General features: G+C 42.1%; 2 protein-coding genes across 5 annotated transcripts; one reads left to right on the plus strand and one right to left on the minus strand.

Annotated features, from left to right (window-relative positions):
* The first annotated feature begins 764 nt into the window (after positions 1 to 764).
* On the plus strand, positions 765 to 23,924 carry slc38a10 (solute carrier family 38 member 10). 3 transcript variants are annotated; one of them, XM_046069123.1, is made up of 17 exons: positions 765 to 962; positions 1,164 to 1,388; positions 4,913 to 5,030; positions 5,561 to 5,606; positions 5,768 to 5,861; positions 6,083 to 6,226; positions 8,836 to 8,960; positions 12,965 to 13,067; positions 13,468 to 13,650; positions 14,070 to 14,181; positions 15,246 to 15,352; positions 15,455 to 15,608; positions 18,691 to 18,861; positions 18,947 to 19,393; positions 19,498 to 19,584; positions 20,815 to 20,955; positions 21,535 to 23,924. In XM_046069123.1, exons 2-17 carry the CDS (start codon positions 1,299 to 1,301, stop codon positions 22,827 to 22,829), a joined length of 3,417 nt encoding a protein of 1,138 aa, XP_045925079.1. In that variant the 5' UTR covers positions 765 to 962; positions 1,164 to 1,298; the 3' UTR covers positions 22,830 to 23,924. The 3 variants fall into 3 exon arrangements, with proteins under 3 accessions (XP_045925079.1, XP_045925080.1, XP_045925081.1); XM_046069124.1 differs by lacking the exons at positions 765 to 962; positions 1,164 to 1,388 and adding an exon at positions 5,168 to 5,314 and having other exon boundaries at positions 4,909 to 5,030; XM_046069125.1 differs by lacking the exons at positions 765 to 962; positions 1,164 to 1,388; positions 4,913 to 5,030; ... (1 more) ...; positions 5,768 to 5,861; positions 8,836 to 8,960 and having other exon boundaries at positions 6,089 to 6,226.
* Positions 23,726 to 25,669, minus strand: ndufaf8 (NADH:ubiquinone oxidoreductase complex assembly factor 8). 2 transcript variants are annotated; one of them, XM_046069142.1, is made up of 3 exons: positions 25,299 to 25,669; positions 24,233 to 24,355; positions 23,726 to 24,156 (listed from the first exon to the last, which is right to left on the minus strand). In XM_046069142.1, the coding sequence occupies exons 1-3, from the start codon at positions 25,377 to 25,379 to the stop codon at positions 24,136 to 24,138; spliced, it is 225 nt and encodes a 74-aa protein (XP_045925098.1). In that variant the 5' UTR covers positions 25,380 to 25,669; the 3' UTR covers positions 23,726 to 24,135. The 2 variants fall into 2 exon arrangements, with proteins under 2 accessions (XP_045925098.1, XP_045925099.1); XM_046069143.1 differs by having other exon boundaries at positions 24,245 to 24,355; positions 25,299 to 25,626.
* Positions 25,670 to 25,676: the final 7 nt, after the last annotated feature.

Consider the following 25,676-nt stretch of genomic DNA (forward strand, 5'->3'; position numbering starts at 1 on the left):
TTTTGTCACTGGTGCATCAGCGTGTCATTAGCATTTTGCTGTTCTAGCTGGTCATGGTGGAGTTAGACTTAACTATTTTATACAGTTCAGTAGTTTTGTCCAATGATTCCCAAAGTAGGGTTTAGACGCCCTTCAAAGGGTCAAGGAGGAAATAAGAAAAAAACATGTGTGCATGTAACTTGTATTTCCCCCCCCTCTCTGATCATAGTTTTTCTGTGAAATGTTTAATATTCAACCATTTTGGACCTTGAGCAGTTATTTCTAAAGGAAACCATCTGAAAAGTTAAGAGGGGAAATCACTCTTTAGTGGGACTGACAACATCTCACAGACATCTGAAACGTAACAAAGGCCCCTAAGTGGATGCTGTTTTTGTAAAAGGTCAAAAGCCACTGGTTTAATCTTTAACAATGCACTGTATTGTCTAAGCATATCACATGTTTTTCTAATGTTTAATCCTGTAAAAGCTGTTAGATAAAGTAGCGAAGTAAAACGCAGAGTATTTCTCTATGAAATGCAGATAAATTAAGCATAGCAGCATTAAAGGGAAATACTCAAGTAAAGTACACAATAATGGAGAAACGATAACAACATGAATGTGCTTAAAGATAAAGAGGACAAGACATCGAGCTATTTTATTAACTGAAGTGTGTCCAGTGGCACCAAAATTATGACTGCTGTGTGTCCACTAGTGGGCGCCAAAGCATTTCAACAGTAATGAAACCAGCGAGCTGTCTTGTCTTCTCGTTCCTCCTCGACTGTAATTCCTACTTCCTGGTTACGCGTTCAGAAAAACAGCCAGGTTGGAGTTGTCAATATCCTCTTATACCGGTTCTGCGTCAACCTGAAGCTTATACACAAAAACGCAATTTCATAACGATAAATGGCCGTTTAATGTCTCTAAATTGCCGATGATAAAGTAAACAGGACAGCGAGGCGGTGCACGCAGAAGTCTCAGAGAAAGGTGAGTTAACGTAAATGAAACTGAGTTACTAACGTTAGTTGTTTAGCTCGCCAACGAAACGCTATTATCTTTACGGCCCGCTGTCTCTTTCATTTTAAAACATTTAATATTAACGTGTGTGTTTGGTTAGTGGGTATTTTACTAAACGACGATAGGCTCAGTTGTTTCAAACTCTTGTTCCCCCTCTGTGTTTTCTTCCAGAGCGCCACGTCAGTGATCTGAGTGTAGTCTCGAGTCCCCGCTTTGGACCAGACATTAGACCGGTATACTTCACCGGTGGCCTCCAAAGAGCTGCGTTTTCTTTCCGAAGGAGGACAATTCCGGAAGCGGTTCAAAATGACGGCGTCCAACTGGGGTCTGATCATGAACGTGGTGAACAGCATCGTCGGAGTCAGCGTGCTCACAATGCCCTTCTGCTTCAAACAGGTGGGTAACCTGCAGCTGCACGCGCACCAGCAGATAAGACGTGCAGGTGCGGAGACAAAATCCTTCCCAGAAACACGGGCCTTTACTTTGACTGTGTGCAGTGGTGCAAGTATTTAGATTATTTACTCAAGGAAAAGTAGTAGTATCCTGGATTTAAAACAGAAGTATTGGGCTAACAAAAAGTACTCAAACAGATGTTAGTCTATATAATTATATTATTGAGTCATTAACGATGCATTAACATTGTGTATTCCTGGTATGGCAAATAATTGAGTTGCAACAAACCTTGTCTTTGAAGCATTTATTAATTAAAGAAAATGACAGAGAAGTACTACAAGATAAAAATCAGCTGGATGAAAGGTTTTGTCCCCTTTTCAGAAACTAACGTCTGGCACAGAGCAAAGGGATGCATAATCATTTGGACAGTCCAAGTTTCTATGTTTTGGGGAACAGAGATCCTTTCTCGGCCTTCAATGAACATTCAAGGCCAGGACAGTAATGGCTAGAAAGGAAAACTCTCACAGCTCTGACCTAAACCCTACACATGTGGACAGACTACTATAATGAGTATATGCATAAGAGGCTAAATGGAAGGTCAGCAATCACAAGCAGTACCTGATGTTGTACTTTATCAAGATGGAGCTCATTTGTACATATACATAGGGGTAGTTTAATCTTTAATGATGCATCATATTTTACAAACGAATCAAATATTAATCTGACAACTTTTAACTATAGCTTTAAAATGATACAATTGAATAAAAAGTATCTCCAGTATTTCTCTTTTAAGAAAGTGGTAAGATGGAAATAATTAAGTAAATGACAGGTACTGTAAAACTGTACATGTATACAGTACTTAGGTAAATTTACTTAATAGTTACTTTCTATCATTGACTACATATACCTTTTGCACAAAACAAATAGGTTATAGTCAGATTGTATCGTATAGGGAAATGTTTCTAGCAACATTAATACTAGCTTTTGTTTATTTTCATTAATTTTATCAATATCACATATCAAGCCACACACAGGTAGCTATACCTGAATAGATTATACTGTATGTCTCGAAAAAATCTGGCATGATTTGGTTCCCAGTAAATCATGACTAGAGCAACACACACATTGTCACACAAAGCAAACTTGATGTAGTTCATCGAAATAATATCATATACAGTAGGGCTGCAGCAAACAATGATTTTAGTGTTCACAGCTTCTATAGGTTATTTCAACGATTCATCGATGCGTCATTTAAGAAGTACTTTTGTTTAGCGGAGGCCAAACCACTTTTGTCAAGAAAACACACCTGAAATGTGAAATTGGAAATGAGCGTTCCTGCACATGAAACAGCTGTTGTTTGTTATTATAAAGATGGCAATTATAAAGGCAAAGAATATGGGTGAAAGGATGGATTAGCACACACAGGTAGCAAGGATTGTCTGAGCTACAGAGAGAGCTGGAGGGGAGTTAAAAGGTGCAGCTCCCCGACACCCAGTTAACTCATGACTGAGGTTACAACTCACGGCCCAAAAAGGAGAACAACAAACACACGTGTACATTTTCAGCTGAGGTCTGCGGCTTACTTTGGCTAGCCTTCAACTCAACAATCAATCATGATTCCAGTTAAATGCTAAAGTTGCTGTTACTTACACCTTGTCTGTGGTCCGCTGGCAGAACACCGGGTGCTTTCTGATCAGGTGCTGTTGCAGAGGCGACGTAAGTTTTGTTTTATGGTGGATGGACTGTGACATTAGAGTTGTTGTTTTCTTTAGCTTGAAATAATCCCATACTTTGGACACTTTCTTCTTTGTCCCTCGCTATTTTCTCTCTCTTCCTCCACTTTACAAACAGCGCCATTATAATCACGTCGTGTTCACAGCATAAGCGCGCTGTGCGACAGTAATAAATGTCTGTGCGAAACACTGTGCTGTGCAGTTATACTGATTAAAGCATTTTAGTAATTGATTTAATCAATTTAATCGATGTATCGTTTCAGCCCTAATATACAGTCAGTTGTAGTTTGGGGTGGTGTGGAATTTAAAGACGGGTGTTTCTTGCACAATGCGGTGTGACGTATGTCTGTTTTACAAACTTGAATTACTATTCACTTTTCACACTGTGAACGGCAACATAGTGCAAATAGAAAATAGGGCTGTTGCGATAACCGCAAAATTGAAATACCTCAAATACCTAAATACTGGTCAAGCCTACCGCGGAGGATGGCAAGCACCGCAACAATCACAATGTTCATACTGTACACTTCAGGGCCTGTTAAATAAATAAATGAGTGCTTCAAAAGTTAAAAAGGTTAGTTAGGAGTTAGTTAGGACAGCCCATTCAATCTGAATGGAGTTTGGATCGATCAGGGCTATTCTATGCTAACTTAGTCACAGTAAAGTACAATGATAGTTGGAATAAAGTTACAGACACATGTTTTTTGAACTCACCAGGTAGATCAATCTCCTCGCTTTCTTTTCTCCAAGTAATGTCCAGTTTTTTCCGGTAGTCCGACAGAGCTAACGACGCTAACAACAACACTGGAACCGATGGATGTGCATCCATCTGTTCCAGAAAAAATTCGCGTTTGGTCTGAATGCCGCATTACTCTGCTATTTGGCACCAAATGGAAATTACTTCACCGCGACAGCCCTAATAGATAATGAAATGACTAGAAATAAAATAAACATATTACCACAGAGTTGTTGAATCAACCTCTTGCTAAAGCGCTTTCAACAAAAACTGGACATTGTCACCTTCAGCTTGATGACAGTGCACTTCATTTTGGCCTGCGTGTTTTTTTTGTGTTGTCATTGTACAAGGACATCAGTGTGAAGGGAAATTTATGAGTGACTCTTACTTTTATAGCCTGGCAACTTCCCCGTGAGATCAGTGGACGCCTGGTTGAACATAATCAGTATCATTCTCCGTCTGTTGTGTGACTGCCTTAAGAGTGTTTTCACTCCCCCCATTAAAATCATTTGAACATATTGTCTTGCATGTTTTGGCACAAATACTTGTTTTGAAAATACTGTAGAGCAAGGCATTACCCTCCAACCCTGGAAAATAGGCCCAAAAGGGAGAGGAATTCACAAAGCATAATTGTGATCACAGTAAGTGCTCAGGAAACAACTTGCTGTGAAGCCTACTTCCTGCCTCACTGCCTCCAGGTGCTTGGTGTGTGGCCATGAACCAAAGTGTACACAAATAAAATATAAGTTCAAAATGTGTGCTGTATTTATAGGTGTTTCTGTACAGGAAGAACTAAAACATAAAATAATATTTTTATTGAGCCTTTACATTTCCCTTTAATTAAAAAACAGCAATATACCTCTCTACAATAGTCTAAGACACAACAGAGATTTTAAGAACAGCAATTTATTACCAGTACAGTATATTATAATCATGGCTATATTATTATTATTATTATTACTATTATGACAATGCATGCAAGCACATAATCCAGACTATTCTCCCTTAAGCAAAAGAAAAAATATATTATTTTTAAGGATGTGTGTTGTGTCTTACAGTGTGGGATAGTGCTGGGAACTCTCTTGTTGTTCTTCTGTTCGTGGATGACCCACAAGTCTTGCATGTTCCTGGTCCACACAGCGAGCAGCACCAAAAGAAGGACCTATGCAGGATTGGGTGAGTTTTAAATAGTAATGAGTGACATTTTTCTGTAACTAAGTGTTTGGTGCTTTGTGTTTATTACTAACAGTCCAACAGTGATTCAGCCTTTATACAGTAAAGGCTTTGCATTGGCAACTTTTCACTTTTCTCAGTGCGCACGACATCGTTTATGGCAGGACTTTCACAGATGAACCCTCTGAAGCACAGGAAATGATTTGTTTTACCATTTTGGCAGCAACAGCCACAGCTTTGTTCAGAAAGAGGAAGAAGAAGGCAGTTAGCAGTAGCAACGATAGCAGGTCAGATAAAAATGTGTCAGCAATGGAAAAGTCACCACGTCACTACAGACATTGAAATGAACAAAGATTTGAGGTTTAAGCTGCTGTACTGTAGTACACATGGAAGATATGTAGTATATGGGAAAGGCTAAATTAGCAGAGTTACGGTGGTTTGATTTTTAAGCATTATTAAAGCAGAAACTATTTTTAGGATGCTGCCATCTGTTGGTCCCCATGTTTACACCCATGTCACTCCCTTCTCTGCAGCCTTCCATGCTTACGGGAAACCCGGAAAAACACTGGTGGAGACGAGGCAGGTCTTATTATTAATTCACTACATTATACTGTATTTGAAGTGACTTGATTTTCTTCAAATAATTATTGTAGTTGTATAAAAAAAAGATTTATATTCAAAACCATATACTTGAATAATTATTGTGATTTGACCTTTTCCCTCTCTCTCTCCCACTGCAGTATGATCGGTTTGATGTTGGGGACCTGCATTGCCTTCTACGTTGTGATAGCTGATCTGGGCTCAAATTTCTTCGCTCAGCTGTTAGGTTTACAGGTCTGAGATCAGTATTTGCTATTTTTATTTCTCAATCTTTTTTTATTTCTTAACTTCATGATCATGATCAAGTTGTGCTTTTCATCTCCACTGCTCTCTTCCGCATTCTTCTTAACTTTACTGATAAGCAGCCAAAAACAGTGACAAACCAACAACAAGCAGTCTGTTAGTAAGTTCTTGAGTATCAGTGTTGTATTATCATGTGACACTGTCCTCTGAAGGTGACCTTCAGTTTTCGCGTGCTGCTGCTGATCGCTGTGTCTCTGTTCATCGTCCTCCCTCTGAGTCTACAGAGGAACATGATGTCGTCCATCCAGTCCTTCTCTGCTATGGCTCTCATGTTCTACACCCTTTTCATGTTCACGGTGAGCCCGCCAACACACAGACTGCTACACTTCACTGAATGCATCTGAATAGACTGCCGGGGAAACACACTTTGGCTTTGCTTACAAAGCTCAACAGTCAAAATGCACGAGGTAGAACGCTTTTATTAAGTTAGCTGTACGGACATATAAAGTGCAGTCATAATCTGACATCTGCAGTCCAGAAAGATGGCATAAAGAATTGTCAAGCTGCACAGTTAAAGTTTCAATTAGATCAAAAACCTTTGTGGATGTAATGTCAAGTGATTATTGCCGTTTTGTTGATGCATTTCTGTGTTCACTGTGTTATGTATTTTGAGTACTAGAGTTAATTTGCTCTTTATGCTCTTTAATTCTTTCCCAAAGACGTCACACATGTAAATATTTTAGATGCCTTTATAACCGGCAACATAGTTAATTGACATTACTCTCTGTTTTAACTTACTTGATGGTCAGAATATTGTCTTGGATAAATGTTATTTTGTTATATTCTGTGTTCATTCTTCCTTACTCGCTCCTTTGTACAGAACCATGTCTTCCTCTTGCTCCTCTTTTTTTTAAAGAGCAAATTCACACTAAATCACATCAAGCAGAAAACAACTGCTGTGCTGCTCTTCATAGCTGAAACAAAGGCTTTCCCCTGGGAGTGAGACACCGTTTGGTAATGGCCACTAGAGACATTTTAAGCACTGTAAGTGCAAAGCAAATGGAGGTCAAATCCACGCAATTATTCAACTCAACTAAATCACAACCCTTTGCAACTGTAGGGAATATTCTTTATGTATTTGCTCACTTGTTGATATAAAATGCATTTGACATATTTATATCTCTCCCAGACTTATTTTTCTAGCCCATTAACTGCTGTTTTTACAGCATGTACAATGTATTTGACATAATACTTGTATTTGTTTAGGAAAAAACTTTATTCTCTTATCCTGAGTCAGCACAATGTTCCTATTTGAACATACCTTTATTCCCCAGTCAGTCACCATTGATTAGCAACACCTCCATGGCAGCTTAAATGTTTCTGAGGTTAATACTAACCTTAACGATTATTTAAACCTGAAAAATTAAGAAGATTCAAGATTGAATTTTTAGCCATGTAGCCCTGCCTCAACCTTTTAACATTTAAAGGATGCTACACTTCTGGCTACACTCCAACCAGTAATGTTTAATATAAAACTATTTTGTACTTATTTTTTTTTGTACTTTATTTTTCTTCTTTCTGGTTGAATGGTCCATTTTCTTTCCACTGTGCATTTTGTTTTGCAGTAGCCTTTTAGATGTGTATGCAAATAAGCAATAATATCTTGACTTTTTTTGAATTAATCAAGTACACTAGCCTATAAAGTGTCGGAAAATTGTGAAAAATGTCAATCGCAGTTTCCTAGACCGTTATAGGATTTTTAAGATCAATATTTGACTATTTCAAAATCCGATATTCTAATATATCGTCCGATATTCTTTTTTTCTTCTTCATGTCAGAAACACATAACATAAACAAAGATTATCCCTAACATTTCTTATGTGTAGTTGTGACATAATGCAGTTTAAAAAGAAACCTGTTGTTATAAATGGTACTTTGAACAAAAGTACAATAATAAATATTACATTTTTGATAAATAAGAGTTCAACGTATAAAGAAAAGTCTCTCGGTTCCTTTTGTAATTGTCTTTTATTGGCTGTTATAAACGCAGATACTGAGTTATCTGCAATTAGCTCACATCAGCTGATAATCAGCACGCCAATAGATACCCCAGCTGTTTTTTGTGCAGCAGACAGTCCAGATTGCACCGCTAAGAAAAGCAGCAAATAATCACATGCAAAAAGTTGGAACCAGCAATTGAAAGCGATTGGCTAATCAACTGATGGACTAATTGTTTCAGTACTGATGCAAACTCAGCAGAGACATGCACATCTTTGCATGTAACCAGTTCAAACAGGCATCAGCACAGCACAGAGCACATTTTCAGCTTAAACATATATTTAAACCCTTGCTATCAGTATTAAAGGACACACAGCGCTGAACCCATGTACCACTAAAGAGTGCACGGCTGTTTGCATTTAACTAAACAGCACTAAACACACAGCCCTCTCACAGCTGATGAGCTTTTGGCTTCATGGTTTCTGAGTGCGGTCTGAGGTGCGACATACTCAAACGGTTTGACTCAAGTGACGGTCCAGGAGCAGTTTTCTGCCTGGTGTGATTCAGCTCGTTTACTCTTTAAAGGCACACACAGAGTTTGTGAGAGAGAGATTCTGTTTTACTGACCTGTAGCACTGCTTTCACAGACTTCTCACTGCTGTATACAAGTCTCTCTGTGTGATGTGACTTGTAGTTCTGTAGCATGGCGATAAACTGGAGCTGTGGTGTGGTGTGTGTCTGGCTTCAGATCCAGGCCCGGCCCGGTCCAGACCCCTAACCCTCTAACAGTGATGTATCTCCTTCCCTCCCTCCTTTTATTCTACCCTTCGTTTTTCCCTCCTATTCCATTGTACCACTTTACTTCTTTCTCTTCCTCCGGCTCCCTCGTTTCCTTCTGCTCTTCCTCACCCTCCTCGACTACCTCCTCTCCTCTGTCCAACTACTGTTTCTGTTGCTGGTGCTGTAGATAGTGTTGTCGTCACTGCGCTACGGCATAATCTCGGGCTCCTGGGTGGAGCAGGTTCACCTGTGGCGCTTCAAGGGCGTCATTCAGTGCCTACCCATTATCGCCACAACCTTCTGCTGTCACCCGTAAGTAAACCACGGAAACCACCCCCAAAATAACACCACCATAAGGGCGGTGGGGGGTGCGGGGTAGAGAGTAAAGGAAGTCTGCAACTTTATACTCCTTAACCCCCCGCCCCACACACACCTATCTTCTGTCCAGTCCTCTCAGTCATCCCCATTTCTGTTTTCACCTTTTAATTTGGGTTTGGTCTGAGCCATTCAAGCTCTGAGAGAGAGAGAGAGAGTGTGTGTGTGTGTGTTTGGTGGCAGTAGTATTAATAAGGCAGACGAGTGAAAAGTTTCATCTTTGCTGCCCTCCCACCTCCACCCTACAGCCAGGATGAGCGGTGTGGGTGTGGGAGGCTGGAGGGTTACAGAGTGTTCTGCTGTCCTTTGGGACTTGATCAGGTAATTAAAGGAGCAAGACACAGGAAACGCATGCTGATCAAAAACCTGTGGAGTTTTTTTTTTTTTTTTAATCTAGATTGCCCTTTTGTAATCCTCTTATGCTTTATCAAATTTAGAGTTGACTTTTAGTCTTCACGTATCACCCTCATTACTCAGTTTCTTTTGGCTATGACAGGTTTTTTTGGTTCAGTATGGCGTTTCTCGTCATGTGTATATCTCGTTTCCCTTTCTTCATTTTCTCTAGTTTTCTGTGCTCATTCATTTCTTTCATTATCTGTCTGTGAGCCGTCAGCATGGGTGTAGCCCCTCCTCTTCTCCGTTCTCTTCCCCCACTTGTCTTCATTTGGTTCGGGCCGTAACTCCCCCCTCCCCCCCTCCTTCCCCTCAGATGGTGGTATCCTCGTTCATACACGACGCTCTTCCGATCTTGGATAGGGCAGGTCAATGTGGTGCGCTGGGAGGGTGTGTTTCGCTGTCTCCCCATCTGTGGGATGGCCTTCGCCTGTCAGTCGTAAGTACTCCTCCCGCCCCTCCATCCGAACAGGACCATGTGATGAAACTAATGTCAAACAAGATTCAAAATAAGGGCAAATCTGACAGTAGTCCTAAAATCATGTGGTTGGTAGATGCTCATATGGGGGATTTTCCACTGTTTAATACAGTGAATTAAATCTTTCATCATTGCATGTAGAAATTCAGCAAACTTCACAGGTCGTGCATGTGTACGCACCATTCCTTTAAGCCACAGTGGAGAGAGTTTGGGGTGAGTTTGTTACGTAAAGAGACACACAAATTCATGGTGGAGATGAGGTGGTTGTTGAGGATTTCTTATTGCAAAGGGAGTCTGCTTATTTTTGCTAATGTGCTGTTCACAGTCAGCTCATCTGTTTCTGTCCGTCCAGTCTAGAATTAACCTGAGACTTAAACTGCTTTTTGTCCACGCTACTGCTTTTGTTGTTGTAAAACTCAATTTGGCCGTTATGGAAAGCAAACATTTGTTGGAAAAACAATGCCATGCAGTCAAGTGACTTTTAAATGTCACAAAAAAAACCTACAATAAGGATTCACTGCAAGAAAAATAGCCTAACTTTTTCCATTCCATTAACTAACCCCGCAGAGACGGCAGAGATCACACAACCACATCCACTTCTCGCAGCTTAATCAGAGCTACTCTTAGTCACTGTGTTCATTCACCTCTCCATTTTCATCCCCCTGCATGCTCTGTCACTACCTCTTGTGTCCTCTCAGCTTTAGTGCTAGCTCTGGGGGTGCAGTGAGTTGAGCGGGCGAAGGGCAACGTGTGAGGGTCTAATGGGATCTGGGTGCACGAAGTCTTATCTTTGATGTGAATGCAGTGCTGGGAGGGATGTTAGGGAGTGGTATGGTGAGGTCATTAGCAGCCAGATGTTTGGGTGGTGGTACTGTATGGGTTTGTTTGTGTGAGAGAGTGTGAGGTAAGTGGCAGGAGTGGGTGACTGTAGCCTTGAGACTGCAACAAGACTTTAATTAATGTAATCTCACAGAGCCAACATAACATTATGGTAGGGCGGGTGTGTTCACCAAGTGAGGTGTGCTCATGTTAGAAGAAGAAGAAGAAAGTGCGGTGCCTGTGTGTGTTTATGCATGTGTGCGTCGGTTCCCACTAGCAGTGCTGACTGATATTTGGCAGGGTGATTTCTTGGCCTGTGGTCAGGCCGAGCGAGGCAAGCGCTCCGCTAGGCGGCAGGCAGCTAAGCCAAACCACTAATCAACACATTGGCCTGCCGCCATCTTACAGACACACACTGATGTATTCACAGGCTGATTAAACAGCTCTCAGCACATTGGATTTTTATTACATTCATGAAATGTGTTTACTTTCAGTTAAAACATTACTTAACATCACCATTTAGACGGGATGGGAGCTGGCCCTGCTGTTTTTTGGCTGTACGCTTGAATAGCGCGGAGGAGTTAGCTCATAATAGAGGGACATAAGACAACTATGAAGCGAAAATGTCCCTCTGTGATGCTACTGTCAGCATGCTTTCAACTCCAAGTTAATGATATTATCTACAGCACACACACCAGCCCTCCCAACACACATACACACTTTCACCCACATTCGCTTTGAAGACCTTCGCCATCATATTTCCTCCATTTAAGGGCAGCGTTGAAGCAAAAACACATTAGCCTCTGAGTCTGGACTATTGAGTGACCATTAGATGCTTTAGCTCCCCACTTACAATAAGCTGTTTTATTTAACCTTGGCTATGAGATTTACTGGTTTGCGGATTAAAAAAGCACCACGGGACAGTGCTTGCTCATAAAACCAGTGTGTGTGAAAGAGGGACACACAAAGAGAGAATGAGAGGCAGAGAAATTTAGGGTTCCTTGCTCTCTGTCATTTCTTCCTTTCATAGCAAGAGAGAAAAAGAAGAGGCAAGCACAAATAGTCTGCCAGGAAACTTTATTATACTGTAAAATCTGCCAGGCACACACACACATATATATATATATATATATATAATCAAACATCAAAAGAGGAGTATGAGACAAGAGTTCAGAATTTCAGCTCTCTTTTCGTGGTATTCACATCTACATGTGTTAAACTACTCAGGACATACCAACCTTTATTTGAACCCACCCATTTTTTGTGAGCAAAACTATTGGTCCCCTCCACATCGTCACAGTCTCTTATAGCAGAGGACCGAAAATGACAGAAGGAGACAGATACCTTGGTTTACATACAGTCTCAGGTTCAACCTCAGCCAGCCTTGATTACTGTCACCCATTCTGTGTCACACACACACATACACACGCTCATATGTAGACACTTCCTACACACTTCACCCCCTTTGCCATGACATTACTTACATCTATAATATTAATAACATAATATTCAGAATGTGAAAAAAGTCCACATGTTGAAAAACTTGTTGCATTCATGTGCTTGGCAGAAGTTATTATAGACACACAACTTGTATGTTCATGTGCTTTAAATGATGTCTGGCTATATGAGTTTTATTCATACATTTAAAGCGATTATTTAAGAGTAAGTTTTGCAGAAGGTGGTAGTGAACTATATTCATTAACAAACAATGCAGAATATCTGCAAATTTACATCACTGAGTAGGCACGAGTGACTTTACGACCAGTCAAACAACAAATTTGACTTAATTTGCTTAATTTGATGTGTTACATAACTGTCTTACTGTGTTAAATCTTTAATGGGCTAAACAAGCAGAAATAAATCACTTGTCTGAGTTGGACGCTGACAAGGGCGTGAGGAGGGAGATGCATCATTTGATGATGAGTTGAACAAGTGGGCATCCAGATTGCTGCACATTAAAGAAATCTACAGAGCAATTTCCATTATCAAATTTGAAGTAAGCAGATAGCTACACTGTCAAATGTTGTCAGCTGTTTGAGCAGAAGAAGAAAAATCAAAACTCTGCTGATTCAGGTGACATCAATGAAACTACTGTCCCAGACTCCCCCTTCTAGACTTGGAGGTGCCACTTCCCTTAGCAAAAGTTGTGTCTCTGATAATGCTGACAGCACATGAATGCACAGCAGCAGTACCTGTGTGTGTCATGCAGCACGCAGACTAGTGTTGTTGTTGGGCTGCTTGTCTCTCACAGGCAGGTGCTGCCGACCTACGACAGCCTGGATGAGCCGTCCGTCAAACGCATGAGCACCATCTTCACCTCGGCCCTCAACGTAGTCACCATCTTCTACATCACCGTGAGTGCAAGCACACTTCTATGCACACCAGCCTCCGGTGTTTACACTGGTTACATTTGCCCCTGTCACTGCTGTCACATGGAAACCTTGTGAGAGTGCCGGCTTGTTCTGATAGTTTTGCTGAAATCAGTGCTTAAAAATGTATTGAATGGTGTCTGTTACCATTGTTATTGTCTTAGTATCTTTATGTCGGTCTTTCCAGCTGTTTTGTATTTGTATCAGTGGAAGAGTCTTGAAAGGTGAAGTTTCCATCAGACAGCACGACAGATTTCTTGTGCACGTACGCTTTCATGTAAAAAAACAATGAGGGACTTTCTAAAAATAAACATGTGCGTCTCCTTCTTTTTGTTTTCCTTCCAAACCTATATTTTGGTTCCCTCCGCCTCTCTCTCTGAACCAGGTGGGTTTCTTTGGCTACGTCAGTTTCACAGATAACATTGCAGGCAACGTGCTGATGAACTTCCCGTCCAACCTAGTGACGGAAATGATCCGCGTGGGCTTCATGATGTCTGTGGCCGTTGGCTTCCCCATGATGATCCTGCCCTGCCGGCAGGCCATCAACACCATGCTTTTTGAGCAGCAGGTCAGCTTGAATTCTACTAATAAACTAGCTTTATGGGGTAAATCTAAGTAAATTAATCATAATTTAATATACAGTGTGACCTATTGCCTACCTATTAATCATTGTTGATCAGGCACTCCCATTCTCTGCAATACAGTTTGACAATAGTAAAAACAGGAACATGTTGCGCCCTGTAAACAACAGAGCCCTCTGGAAACACCTGCTGGGGAACTTAACTGCGACGTCGATTGCATTTGCATCATATCCAGACATTGTAGGCACATGAACACATCTGATTTTGTAAAAATCCTGTGACGCGCACACAATCTTTTGTAGTTTAGAAAAACGTGTCGCGTATGCAGTACATTTGTGAGATTTTATTTATTTATTTAGTCTTTCCTTCTGTACCTCTTATATCACTCTCTGTTTCCGACTTACAGCAGAAGGATGGGACGTTTGCTGCTGGGGGATACATGCCTCCTCTGCGCTTCAAGATGATCACTCTCTCCATTGTTTTTGGCACCATGCTGGGAGGCATTCTTATCCCCAACGGTACATCCTGCACGTGTGTGTGTGTGTGTGTGTGTGTGTGTGTGTGTGTGAGCAATCAGCCACGGATTTCAATTGTATGTGTATGTGTACAGCTTGCTGACTGGAGGTGCATGTGTTCCTTTATGTGGGCGGAGTGGCTGGGGAGCTTTACGACGTGTGTGAATGTGAATATATGAGTCAGTGACTGTCACACTCTAACACAGTCCTTAAATCAGGGCCCTAACTTTTATCTCCTTTTAGACGGGCAGACGGGAAGATAGGGCTATTATTCTCCCAGACTCTCTCTCTCACACCCACACACAGACACATGCCGCAGACACACACATCCATGTACACACCAATATTGGCTCTCTGTCAGGTTCTTTGAGTCTTTCTGTCCCCCTCACAAACGGCTCCAAAATGGTGGAGATGTAAAGGTTAGCATCAGTTTATGTTTTATTCATCCTTTTATATGGTGGCTGTTTGTTAAACTTTTGATTGGGTGGACACACACACACACACACACACACACACACACACACACAGAGTGGGTTTGGCTGGGTCTTTGTGTATCTAATCAGACTAATAGACTGAGGAGAAGGGAGGTAAGGACCCTGGGGAGAATGGACACTAAATCTGAGGGAGACAATCTGGTGTCCGTCCTCTGGATGAACGATAGGTTTCCAGGCCCGACGCCCAGCCGGCCCGGTCCACAGAGACAGGGGTGGGGCCAAGGTTTTCTGCTGCCAGGAGCAGGGTGCCATGGATGGGAGCCTGAGGCTGGCCGGGTGCCGGATATGAATGGCAGAGGCAGGTCTAAATGGAGCTAGGGAATGCTTTGAGTTTTATAGCAGAAGAGATCAGTGCGCTCTGTGGGACGCAAACCACGTCTGACTTTAAGCTAACTATTTCAGCTGTCCATTACGTTTTGGCCAGGATTTGTTTATTTATGATTACCACATAGGCCCTGACAACTGCAGAATTACCCCCCAGGGGTACAAGTAACACTGGTTGGGAACCACTGCTGTAAAAGGACCACAATATAATCTGTAACCTGTGTTTTTCTTTCCCTTTTCTCTCTTTAGTGGAAACCATTCTGGGTCTGACTGGAGCGACCATGGGCAGCCTCATCTGCTTTATATGCCCTGCTCTCATCTACAGAAAGATCCAGAAGAATGGCATCCTCGCTCAGGTTACATAGCCAGAATTTTCCTAATCATTTGCTCATTGAAAATATGTTTATTCACTGTTTCTGACCGGTTGTGCTTCTCCTCTTTCTCTCTCTGTTCTGTAGCTGGTGCTTTTGGTAGGTCTGTGCATCCTGCTGGTCAGCACCTTTACCACCCTCTCAATTTCGGCCAGAAGCCCCGGCACCAAGGTCCAAGGTCCTCCTCCTCCAGCACCTGACAAGAAAAACCTGCCCCTACCGGACCTCCGCGAACTGCACGGTAAAGATCATGACATGCACTAATGGCTGGCAATCACTTACCTACTTGAGGGAATGTAGATTAAAGTGTTTTACTAATGAGCCATGGAAACATTTACCTCAAAGGTCCGGAGCCAGGGTAGTCTGCAGTGTCTGGGAGTGGACAGCAGCGCTGCATGTAGTTAAAGGCACCAGCAGCACGGGAGTTTATTTCTTGTTTTATTTTCAAAGTTATGGACCGCAGCCCGTAAAACAGCCACAAAAAGACAATATGAGGTAGTAGTAAAGAGCCAGAGAGACCAAAACAAAAGCACAAAGCTGTAGAAAAAGAAAGAGGTTTCTTTCATCTCTGAGAGAAGAAAAGATGGAGACAGACACAGTGACTGATTGACTGATGGACAGGCAGGGTGAGGAGATAACCTCTTGATAATATCTGAGAGCAGCGCTGAGTGCTTGACATTGATGGAACGAGGGTGATGCCCTTCAAACTCGAGTAATTTCTCTCCTCCACCCCTCTACCTCTGTTCATTTCTCCTGTTATCCCCTCCCCCCAAAATACATTACCCCCCATATCTCCAGTGGCAGCTATAAAATGCCTGCGAGCTTTAGCTGCATAAAGGGAAGAGGGTGATTGTGGGGCGAAGAGGAACCCTTCGAGTTAATGTTATCAGTTTTAGGCTGTAACAGGAGGGACTTTTATTTTAACTTCCTGTTTATACCCCATGGTTTCTTTTCTTTGCGGCAGTCTTTCCACACATTTTTACTCAAGGTGAAACCCATGTGTTCCAACCTCCACACCAGTTTGTCACTTACAATTTTAATTCATCTCTCTCTCTCTCTGACTCATTTATTATACCTGTCAGTATTTTGCCTTCGTCTGTGTTTGCTGCCACCTGGTGGAGCTACTCCTCAATAGTCAGCTTGAAGTCGGTTACAGCTGAGTGGATCAGTACGTACGTAGTTTATGCCGAGGTGCTAATTTATTTTATTGCCAGCATTTAATGTGTGTAATAAACACAACTGTAGAAGAAAATATATGTCAGGGCCAGTATTAAATAGTACTAGCTAGCACTAGAATGTGGTAGTTTTATTTTTCTGAGACAAGAGAAAATAGTGGAATAAATGAGGCTTCAAATTTATGGTTTCTTAATTTAGTCGCAGTAACGTGTCTCATATTTATCAGACTGTATACACTGGCTGTGTGAAAAGTGCAGCAAAGGCAAATAAAAAGCTCACCCGCAGCAGTACTAAATAAGAGTAAAAAAAGCTCCTAGCATGAAAACTTTGAATTTTTATGGTTGTTTAAATCTATTACTAAAGGACTTATTTACTCAGTCATGTTGCCTTAACAGGGAGCACAGTTTAGCTGAAGGATCTTGGGGATATACACTGAACAAAATTATAAATGCAACACTTTTGTTTTTGCCCCCATTCATCATGAGCTGAACTCAAACATCTAAGACTTTCTCTATGTACACAAAACTCCTATTTCTCTCAAATATTGTTCACAAATCTGTGAAAAAATCTGTGTTAGTGAGCACTTCACCTTTCCCGAGATAATCCATCCACCTCACAGGTGTGGCATATCAAGATGCTGATCAGACAGCATGGGTATCGCACAGGTGTGCCTTAGGCTTTCCACAATAAAAGGCTTCCATCAGTTCCATCACACAGCACAATGCCACAGATGTCGCAAGTTTTGAGGGAGCGTGCAATTGGCATGCTGACTGCAGGAATGTCCACCAGAGCTGTTGCCCGTGAATTGAATGTTCATTTCTCTACCATAAGCCGTCTCCAAAGGCATTTCAGAGAATTTGGCAGTACATCCAACCAGCCTCACAACCACAGACCATGTGGAACCACACCAGCCCAGGACCTCCACATCCAGCATCTTCACCTCCAGGATCGTCTAGACCAGCCACCCGGACAGCTGCTGCAACAATCGGTTTGCATAACCAAAGAATTTCTGCACAAACTGTCAGGAACTATCTCAGGGAAGCTCATCTGCACGCTCCTCGTCCTCATCGGGGTCTCGACCTGACTGCAGTTCATTGTCGTAACCAACTTGTTGGGCAAATGCTCACATTTGATGGCGTCTGGTTCTTTGGATAGGTGTTCTCTTCATGGATGAATCCCGGTTTTCACTGTACAGGGCAGATGGCAGACAGCGTGTATGGTGTTGTGTGGGTGAGCAGTTTGCTGATGTCAACGCTGTGGATCGAGTGGCCCATGGTCGTGGTGGGGTTATGGTATGGACAGGCGTGTGTTATGGACAACAAACACAGGTGCATTTTATTGATGGCATTTTGAATGCACTGAGATACTGTGACGAGATCCTGAGGCCCACTGTTGTTCCATTCATCCACGACCATCACCTCATGTTGCAGCATGATAATGCACGGCCCCATGTTGCAAGGATCTTTACACAATTCCTGAAAGCTGAAAACATCCCAGTTCTTGTATGGCCAGCATGCTCACCAGACATGTCACCCATTGAGCATGTTTGGGACGCTCTGGATCAGCGTATATGACGGCGTGTTCCAGGTCCTACGAATATCCAGCAACTTCGCACAGCCATTGAAGAGGAGTGGACATTCCATTCCACAGGCCACAATCAACAACCTGATCAACTCTATGCGAAGGAGATGTGTTGTACTGTGTGAGGCAAATGGTGGTCACACCAGATACTGACTGGTTTCCAGATCCCCCCAGACCCCCCCAATACAGTGAAACTGGACTTTTTTGAGTGGCCTTTTCTTGTGGACAGCCTAAGGCACATCTGTGCGATACCCATGCTGTCTGATCAGCATCTTGATATGCCACAGCTGTGAGGTGGATGGATTATCTCGGCAAAGGTGAAGTGCTCACTAACACAGATTTTGACAGATTTGTGAACAATATTTGAGAGAAATAGGCCTTTTGTGAACACAGAGAAAGTTTTAGATCTTTGAGTTCAGCTCATGATGAATGGGGGCAAAAACAAAAGTGTTGCGTTTATAATTTTGTTCAGTTTATATATTGGATATCGCACATTTGCATAGAGGTGATTTCCAGTAGCAGTAGACTTTGTTGTGATAGACTGTGTTCTGTGTGTTTTCATGTAGATAATCTTCCAAACAAGAAGCCAATGGAGATAGAAAAACCTGACCTTCCAGCTGTGGAGGTGGTACAACCCGTAGAGAGGGGCCAGGCTGAACCCCTCCAGATTAAAGGACCAGTGGAACTACCTGAGGGGAAGAAGGAGGAAGAGGTGCAGTTGGACCGCCCCGATGCTGGTAAGGAAACTGACCCAGGGCTTGAATCTTAATTGTTTCCTCAATGAACTGATTAGAATTTGTGATGTTTTGTGTATTTACACAGGTGTTGCAGCACCGGAGGGCGAGGCCCATCGCCATGAACCACCTATCCCTCATGACGAGGTCATGGTCGACACAAGAAAAAACAACGCAGAGCTGGAAGAGGACAAGAAACAACCTGTTCCTCCTGTAGGAGGTGGAGACGAAGAACCCAAAAGAGATGGAGGGCATGCTGTGGAGATAGAGGTAGAAAAAGACCACAAGGTTGAAGAGAAACCAAAGCCTGAGGAGGCTGTTGTGAGGAAAGAGGAAGTGGATTTGGGTGGAGGTGAAATCCTGTCCAATGAGGTACTGGAGAAGCTGGATGCCGACGCAGGCAAAAAGCAGGACGTTCCCCGGCCAAAGGAAGTTGAGAAGCTCAATCCTGTGAAAGATCCTCTTGCAGGGAATGCAGCTGAGGTGGTCAATCAGGTCCATAATGTGGGCAAAGCTCCAGAGGCTGCAGGGAAACGTGAGTATTCTAGTAGTAGTAGTCTCTGTTGTGTAACTCTAGTTACATAAAAACAGTTCTAGGAAAATACAACATTGACCTTGTGATATTTGGTGATCCCACAGCTCCACTTCCTGAAGGAGAGCATCATCCTGCTGCAGCCGAGGCTCCTGCTGCAGACAACAAAGATACAGCAGACGAGAAGTTGGACGGTAAGTGGAGTAGAAAACCTCTATTTGGATAGGCATGAGTTAATATCTTAGGTCACTTATTCACACACATCGTAAAACGGGTTGCACTGCAAGTGTATCATTTAGGGATATATTTTTCATTTTTGAATTGCTACAATTGATAGGATGTGATGTAATCTAAAATATAGCTGCATAAAAATATTTTTGTCCTGCTAACTTAGAATTAGTAAACTTTTTTTTTTTAACCAACATTCAGTATTCATTCAGCCTCCATTGATCAGAATGCAATGCATCAACAGCTTTGAGTGGATATGACAGTAAGATGACAGTAAGACCCAGCACATGACTGTTTTCTGTTTAACCATAAGTGGGGAAAAACTGACAGCATCACTGTTAAATTTTCCACTTCTGTGTACACATACATGAGTGCTTAGGTTATTCTTGAAAGTGGCACAATAGATACAACAAGTACAACACAGATTGAAAATGTTTATTGAAGGTGGAGTTTTCTTTACTCGGCTATATTGTAACAAACCTTATAGGATTTGCCGTGGTCTGCTGCATGCTGTTTATGCTCCTGCCTCTCTTTTCCCCATCTCAGTTTGCTTGTTTTATCTTATATAATGTAATCGGTCATCTGATCTTGCTTCTTGTGGCTATTTGTGATTCTACAAGGGGTGTAAAAGACAGCAGAGATATTCAAATCCATTTCTTTCTCCTACTTCTTGACCTGGCTCTCCGCACTACGCAGTCTTTTGTTGACTTTCTTGCTCTGTTTACGTTTGCTCTCTCTCTCCTCCTCTTTCTCTTTTTCTTTCTTTCTCTGCTGGACTCCTATCACAGTGATAAAAAAGCTGGTTGCAGGTATGAATTCCCTCTTGCCTCTTCTCTTCATCTCGGTCTGTCCCTAAAATGTTCTGTCATTCAGTGGGCCATTTATTTGTTCATAGATATTTACATACTTATTAATTTGTGTTTTTATCATACAAGTAAATAATCCACTCACCTTTCCCCTTAACATAGTTTGTGTGTGTCTACTGCTGCCCACTCCAGCTAATGTTTAAAGCTACAATCTAGAGATGTTTGTCTGAATGGATTAATGAGCCACTACTAAGCCATATCTCTATTTCCCTTCCCCTCTCACCTAGACACTGGTCCCACATCAGCCTAACTAAGCTTCTTAACTAATGCTAATGTTCTCAGAGCAGGTTGTGACTTATTTTAAATTAATTCAATGTTTCTGTTGTGCAGAGGGCCAGCTCGACCACGCTGTGCTACTGCAGGTGATCCAGGAGCAGCAGCAGCAACAGAAGAGACTTCTTGACCAGCAGGAGAAACTACTGGCTGTCATAGAAGAGCAACACAAGGAAATCCACCAGAAACAACCTGCTGGTGAGTATACACGTGATGTTTTCCAGGTGTGACAAAGGGCTGGACGATATGGCCAAAAATTTTATCACAATAAAAAGTTTCATATCTTTCGATATCGATAATTATCACGGTAAGTAACAAATCGTTCTTTCGAGTTTAAAGGCTGATTTATACACCCGAGTGAAAGCTGAAGAAACCTGAAAATTGTGGTTTTTTCTTCTTTATGGTCAACACTTGATTCCAAACAGTGGATCACTTCACAAATCGGAGGTGGAACATTCAAAATAATTATGATAAAATCTTTGTCAACAAATACGCATGAGTAAACTTAAGTAAAAACCTTTTTCAGTCATTTTCCCTCAACAACTAAATATTTTTATAAAAAAAAAGTTCTAATTTGTGTATGATTCATGTGAATAAAGTCAAACATTTATGAATATTTATTGAACATTTATTATATTGTTATTGGAAAAAATTATATTGTGATAATTATTGTTATTTTATTGTCCAGCCCTAACGTGACACTTGATGGAGAGCACAGATATCATACAACAAGTGGTAGTGTTCAATCTTAGAAATAAATGTGTTTATAACTTAAAGGAGCTGCAGCTGATGGTGAGGCAGAGAAAGTAGTTCAGGAACACTTGGAAGTGATGGAAGATGGAGCAGCGAAGCTCAAAGACTCTGACCTGGCCTCAGACCTGAAACAGCCCAAGGAGGGAGTTGGAGCTCCACAGGGTGGAGTAGCTGAGCATCACGCTGTGGCCCAGAATCAAGCTCAGGCAGGTGATAAGGTTCCTGAAGTAGGGGCTCCTGAAGTAGCTGTTCAAGCGGCTTACAAGGAAGATGGCCATATTGCACCTAGAGGAGAATCCCATAAGCAGGGTGAGCTTGGGGCGAGAGGAGTGCCACTGGGAAAGAAAATACCTGACGACCGTCAGCCTGTACCTGAAAATGACCAGGTAGCTCAACTTGAAGATAAAGAAAGGAGCCTGGATAAGGAAAAGGAGAAAATTGAAAATATTAAAAAAGCACTGATAGAGAGAGAGGTTCAAGTAAGACTGGAAAAAGAACAGCTTGAGAGGGAGATAAAGGAAAAGATGGCCAGAGAACAGAAGTTAGAAAAGGAAAGAATGGAGAGAGAAAGGATAGAGAAGGAAGTGCAGGCAAGATTGGAAAGAGAAAGACAAGAAAAGCTGGCCAAAGAGCAGGAGTTAGAGAAGGAAAGAGCTGACAAAGAGAGGATAGAGAAAGAAGTGCAGGCTAGGGTGGAGAAAGAGCGACTGGAAAGGGAGAGAAGAGAGAAGCTGGCCAGAGAACAGGAGCTGGAGAAAGAGGGAGCGGTAAAAGAAAACGCTCCACAGGAGAACCCTGCAGAAGAGAGTTTTCAGCAGCAGATACAGAAAGCAGACCAGGAAATATCTGAGAGGAAAGAGAAACAGGGGGAGGAGGCTCAGGAGAGACTGGCCCAGGTGGGGCGAGTCGTAGAAGCCGTAAATGCTAGAAAAGCTGCACCGGGAGCTGAGAGAGAAGATGGTAAAGCTTTGAAGAAAGGAGGACGAGACCTCAAAGAGAATGTTGCTGCTCAGGCGGACCCCAGAGAAAGTGTGGAAGACGGGGGCGTCAAAGCCGAGGCTCGCCCCCAGGGCTCCCACGAGAAGGTCAGGGACCAGGGAGAGATGGATCTAAGGCGGAGGCGCAGGGCACTGGGACCCAGAGAGGCTGGAGGGCCCCTGAAGGAGACCGGGGCTTCCAGGGGCGTGCCGGGGCTGGAGCCCCTTCTGGAGCTGGGGGGCTCAGACCTGCACGCAGCCCTAGAAGAGCAGCTACTGGCTGGGGCAATGGTACACTCACGGCAGATTAAGCAGGCCTCAGAGGACGATGGTGCGAAATAACAGACAGACAGCAACATACTTCACACCTGCAGAGAACTTGTTATACTGTGGACCATGATATCGTTGCCTTGCTTTCTTTCTTGCTTTTTGAAATGTTACGGACAAAGAGGAACATTTTCCATTTCGTTATACTGTGCACTCAAATAACTCAAATTCTTTATTAAAGAGCAATGTGTGTACATATTAACTTATTTTTGCCTTTAGGACGAGCATTTTGAAAAGGTTGTAGTGTACATAAACCCTATGCAAATAACGTTCTATAGTGTTGTGACAAGGCGGACATAGTACTGTTTGTATGAATCACCTCAGTTCCTTTTCATTCAGCAGCTTTGTGGAGTCTGCTTCTCTCTAGGATATGTTTTATTGTCTCCTGTGCTGATTTTATTTTAAATGTTTCTGGTGAGTTTGTGTTTTCCTTTTACTTTGAGATGTAAATTTGTTGTGTGATCAGTGTTTAGGGAACCTACATTTACCACATGTTAGATGTGTCATGTGGGTTCAAGCGACCATGCTGTTATTTCAGTACTCTTTCAAATGAAAATAAGTGCATTCAACTTATTGTTGGAGCTAAGAGGTGTATATAGTGTAGTCTTGCTCTTTGATAAACTGGGCACAACGAAGCAGCTTGACACATCTGGATCCATCGCGGTCGATGCCATTCCATCTTCAGTATCTCATTCTTGTTGATTTATCAGTGCCTTCTGATCCATATGCTGCAGTGGTGATAGTTTATCGAAACAAATGTGGCAGTTTCTCTGCTTCCACTGGACCACTTACTGTAAACAGTACAGTAATTATGAGAAAATAAGTGTACATTGGAAGGAAATAAAGACTGTTGTGTTTCTTAGTAATCAAACTTTTCCTCCATCAGTTAGCCATTCCACACATGCTGGACCTTTGTTTTGTACAAAAGGCTATTTTAATGACTATTTTTCTATGTGCATTGCATTTCTGTACATTTTGCTGATAAGAACATCTCTGACTTACATCACTGTTGGTTTGTGTTCAGACTATAATGACTATCAGCAATGTTTTATTCGCCTCTGTATATTACAGAACTGTATCAGTCTTGCATATTAAACAAAGTCATGAAAAGGTGTCTGTGAATTTTAAACACACCAAACACATTCAGTTCATTCACAGTGCCAAGTAGAAGAAGGGCTATGTTATCATCAAGATAAACTAATATTCGTTCAGCACTACAAGTCAATCAACACTTGAAACTTCATGTCTTCTCTCTCAGCAATGAACAGCTGATTTGACGGTCCAGGTAGGTCCGCTCCAACAGAGCCATGACAGTTTTCTTTCATTTGGCTCTTTTCTTGGCCTGAAATAAAACAAAGTAACATTTGAACAAAGGCCATCTATCACCACTTCATAGGACCAGCAGGAGGATTTCGGACCTTATCACGTACTGCATTTGTAAAGCAGGTCTTCAGTGCTTCAAATTCCTTGGCGCACAGGTCCTTCCTCAGCTCCTGTCTGCCTGTTGTGGTAGCTGCAACACACTTCCCATACCCTGCTGCCTGAATCACACATTAGTTGACATTAGATAAAGGAAAACAACGCAAGTTTATGTTTCACCTTCTGTCCAGGATAAAATGAAATTTCTGTTATTTTATTCTATTGTATGCACTCAACTATCGTCCTCTCTGTGCATTGTGTCATTAAACTCCATTGTTTCTCTTACTCTATTATTACAACATTCATCTTACTCATACAGTTTCTGTTTGTGTAAATGGGTAACTGCATTTCAACGTGCAATCATGAACTGAGTAAACTCTAACCTCAACAGTCAAGCCGAACAAACAATTGAAAAAGTCTGATATCTACGTTATAAATGAATAACTGGCATGTTCTTGTAACCTGCACTCTACAACAGTGATTCTCAAAGTGGGGTCCGGGGACCCCCAAGGGTCCTTAAGGGGGTTCCCAGCAAAAAGGGGAATCATTTACCTTTGCTATAATTCCATCCATAAGTAACACAATGCGAGGATGTATGTCTGGTTTGCCCATTGGTTCATACACTCTCTGTAATAAAACATCTAAAAACAAAACTCCCATCAGATCGGGACCCTGGGACAAAATCTTACCTTATCAAACTTATTTAGGGGTCTTGACATAAAGGATAACCACTGCTCTACAGTATTAGTAGTAGCATTAGTGTTGCAAAATGCAGGCTCTGCATAATGGATGTTAGTCTGTGGTGTCCAACAGTCCCAACAAACCGCATAGATGATGATGTTCAAATGAAAGATACGTGGGATGTGCTCTTTGGAAACTGCAAAAATGGCCTCGTTAACTTGCTATGGGGCATGGGGGCACACTGTGTTTTGTGGTCCTGACCTGAAAAGTGGTTTTATGTAGCATAAGCACCAAGTTGGAATTCATTTTAATATTAAGTGAACTATTTCTGAGACCAAGACGTTCCCGCTATGACAATGTCCCAATAACTTTTTCAGTGCTTACCTCTCCTGCACACTGTGCGAAAAGTTCGGGGAAATGTCTAATTTTCTCTCGAGTGCGACTCCAGACATTTGGCCCAGACATGGCTGCTGTTCAGGCGATGAACACAGGTCCTTAATGGTTTCAAGTCAACTGACGAGCACGATAGAGATGAACTGCCAATTCAGAAACCGACGCTGCCTCACGGTTTGTTAAATGTACTTGCAAACATATAAAACATTTAAACGAAAATACACATCAACAAGCAGATGATGCACTTCTGTCATCCATGGACGGCGCCATATTGTTGACCGTGTCATCAAGGAAACGTCCAAAAGCATATTCGGTTATGTTATTCGCTCATCTCCCTGTCAATCAAAATGTCAGCTCTAGCTTTCCTCA

Source organism: Micropterus dolomieu, linkage group LG14, assembly GCF_021292245.1.
Source record: "Micropterus dolomieu isolate WLL.071019.BEF.003 ecotype Adirondacks linkage group LG14, ASM2129224v1, whole genome shotgun sequence".
Taxonomy (NCBI): domain Eukaryota; kingdom Metazoa; phylum Chordata; class Actinopteri; order Centrarchiformes; family Centrarchidae; genus Micropterus; species Micropterus dolomieu.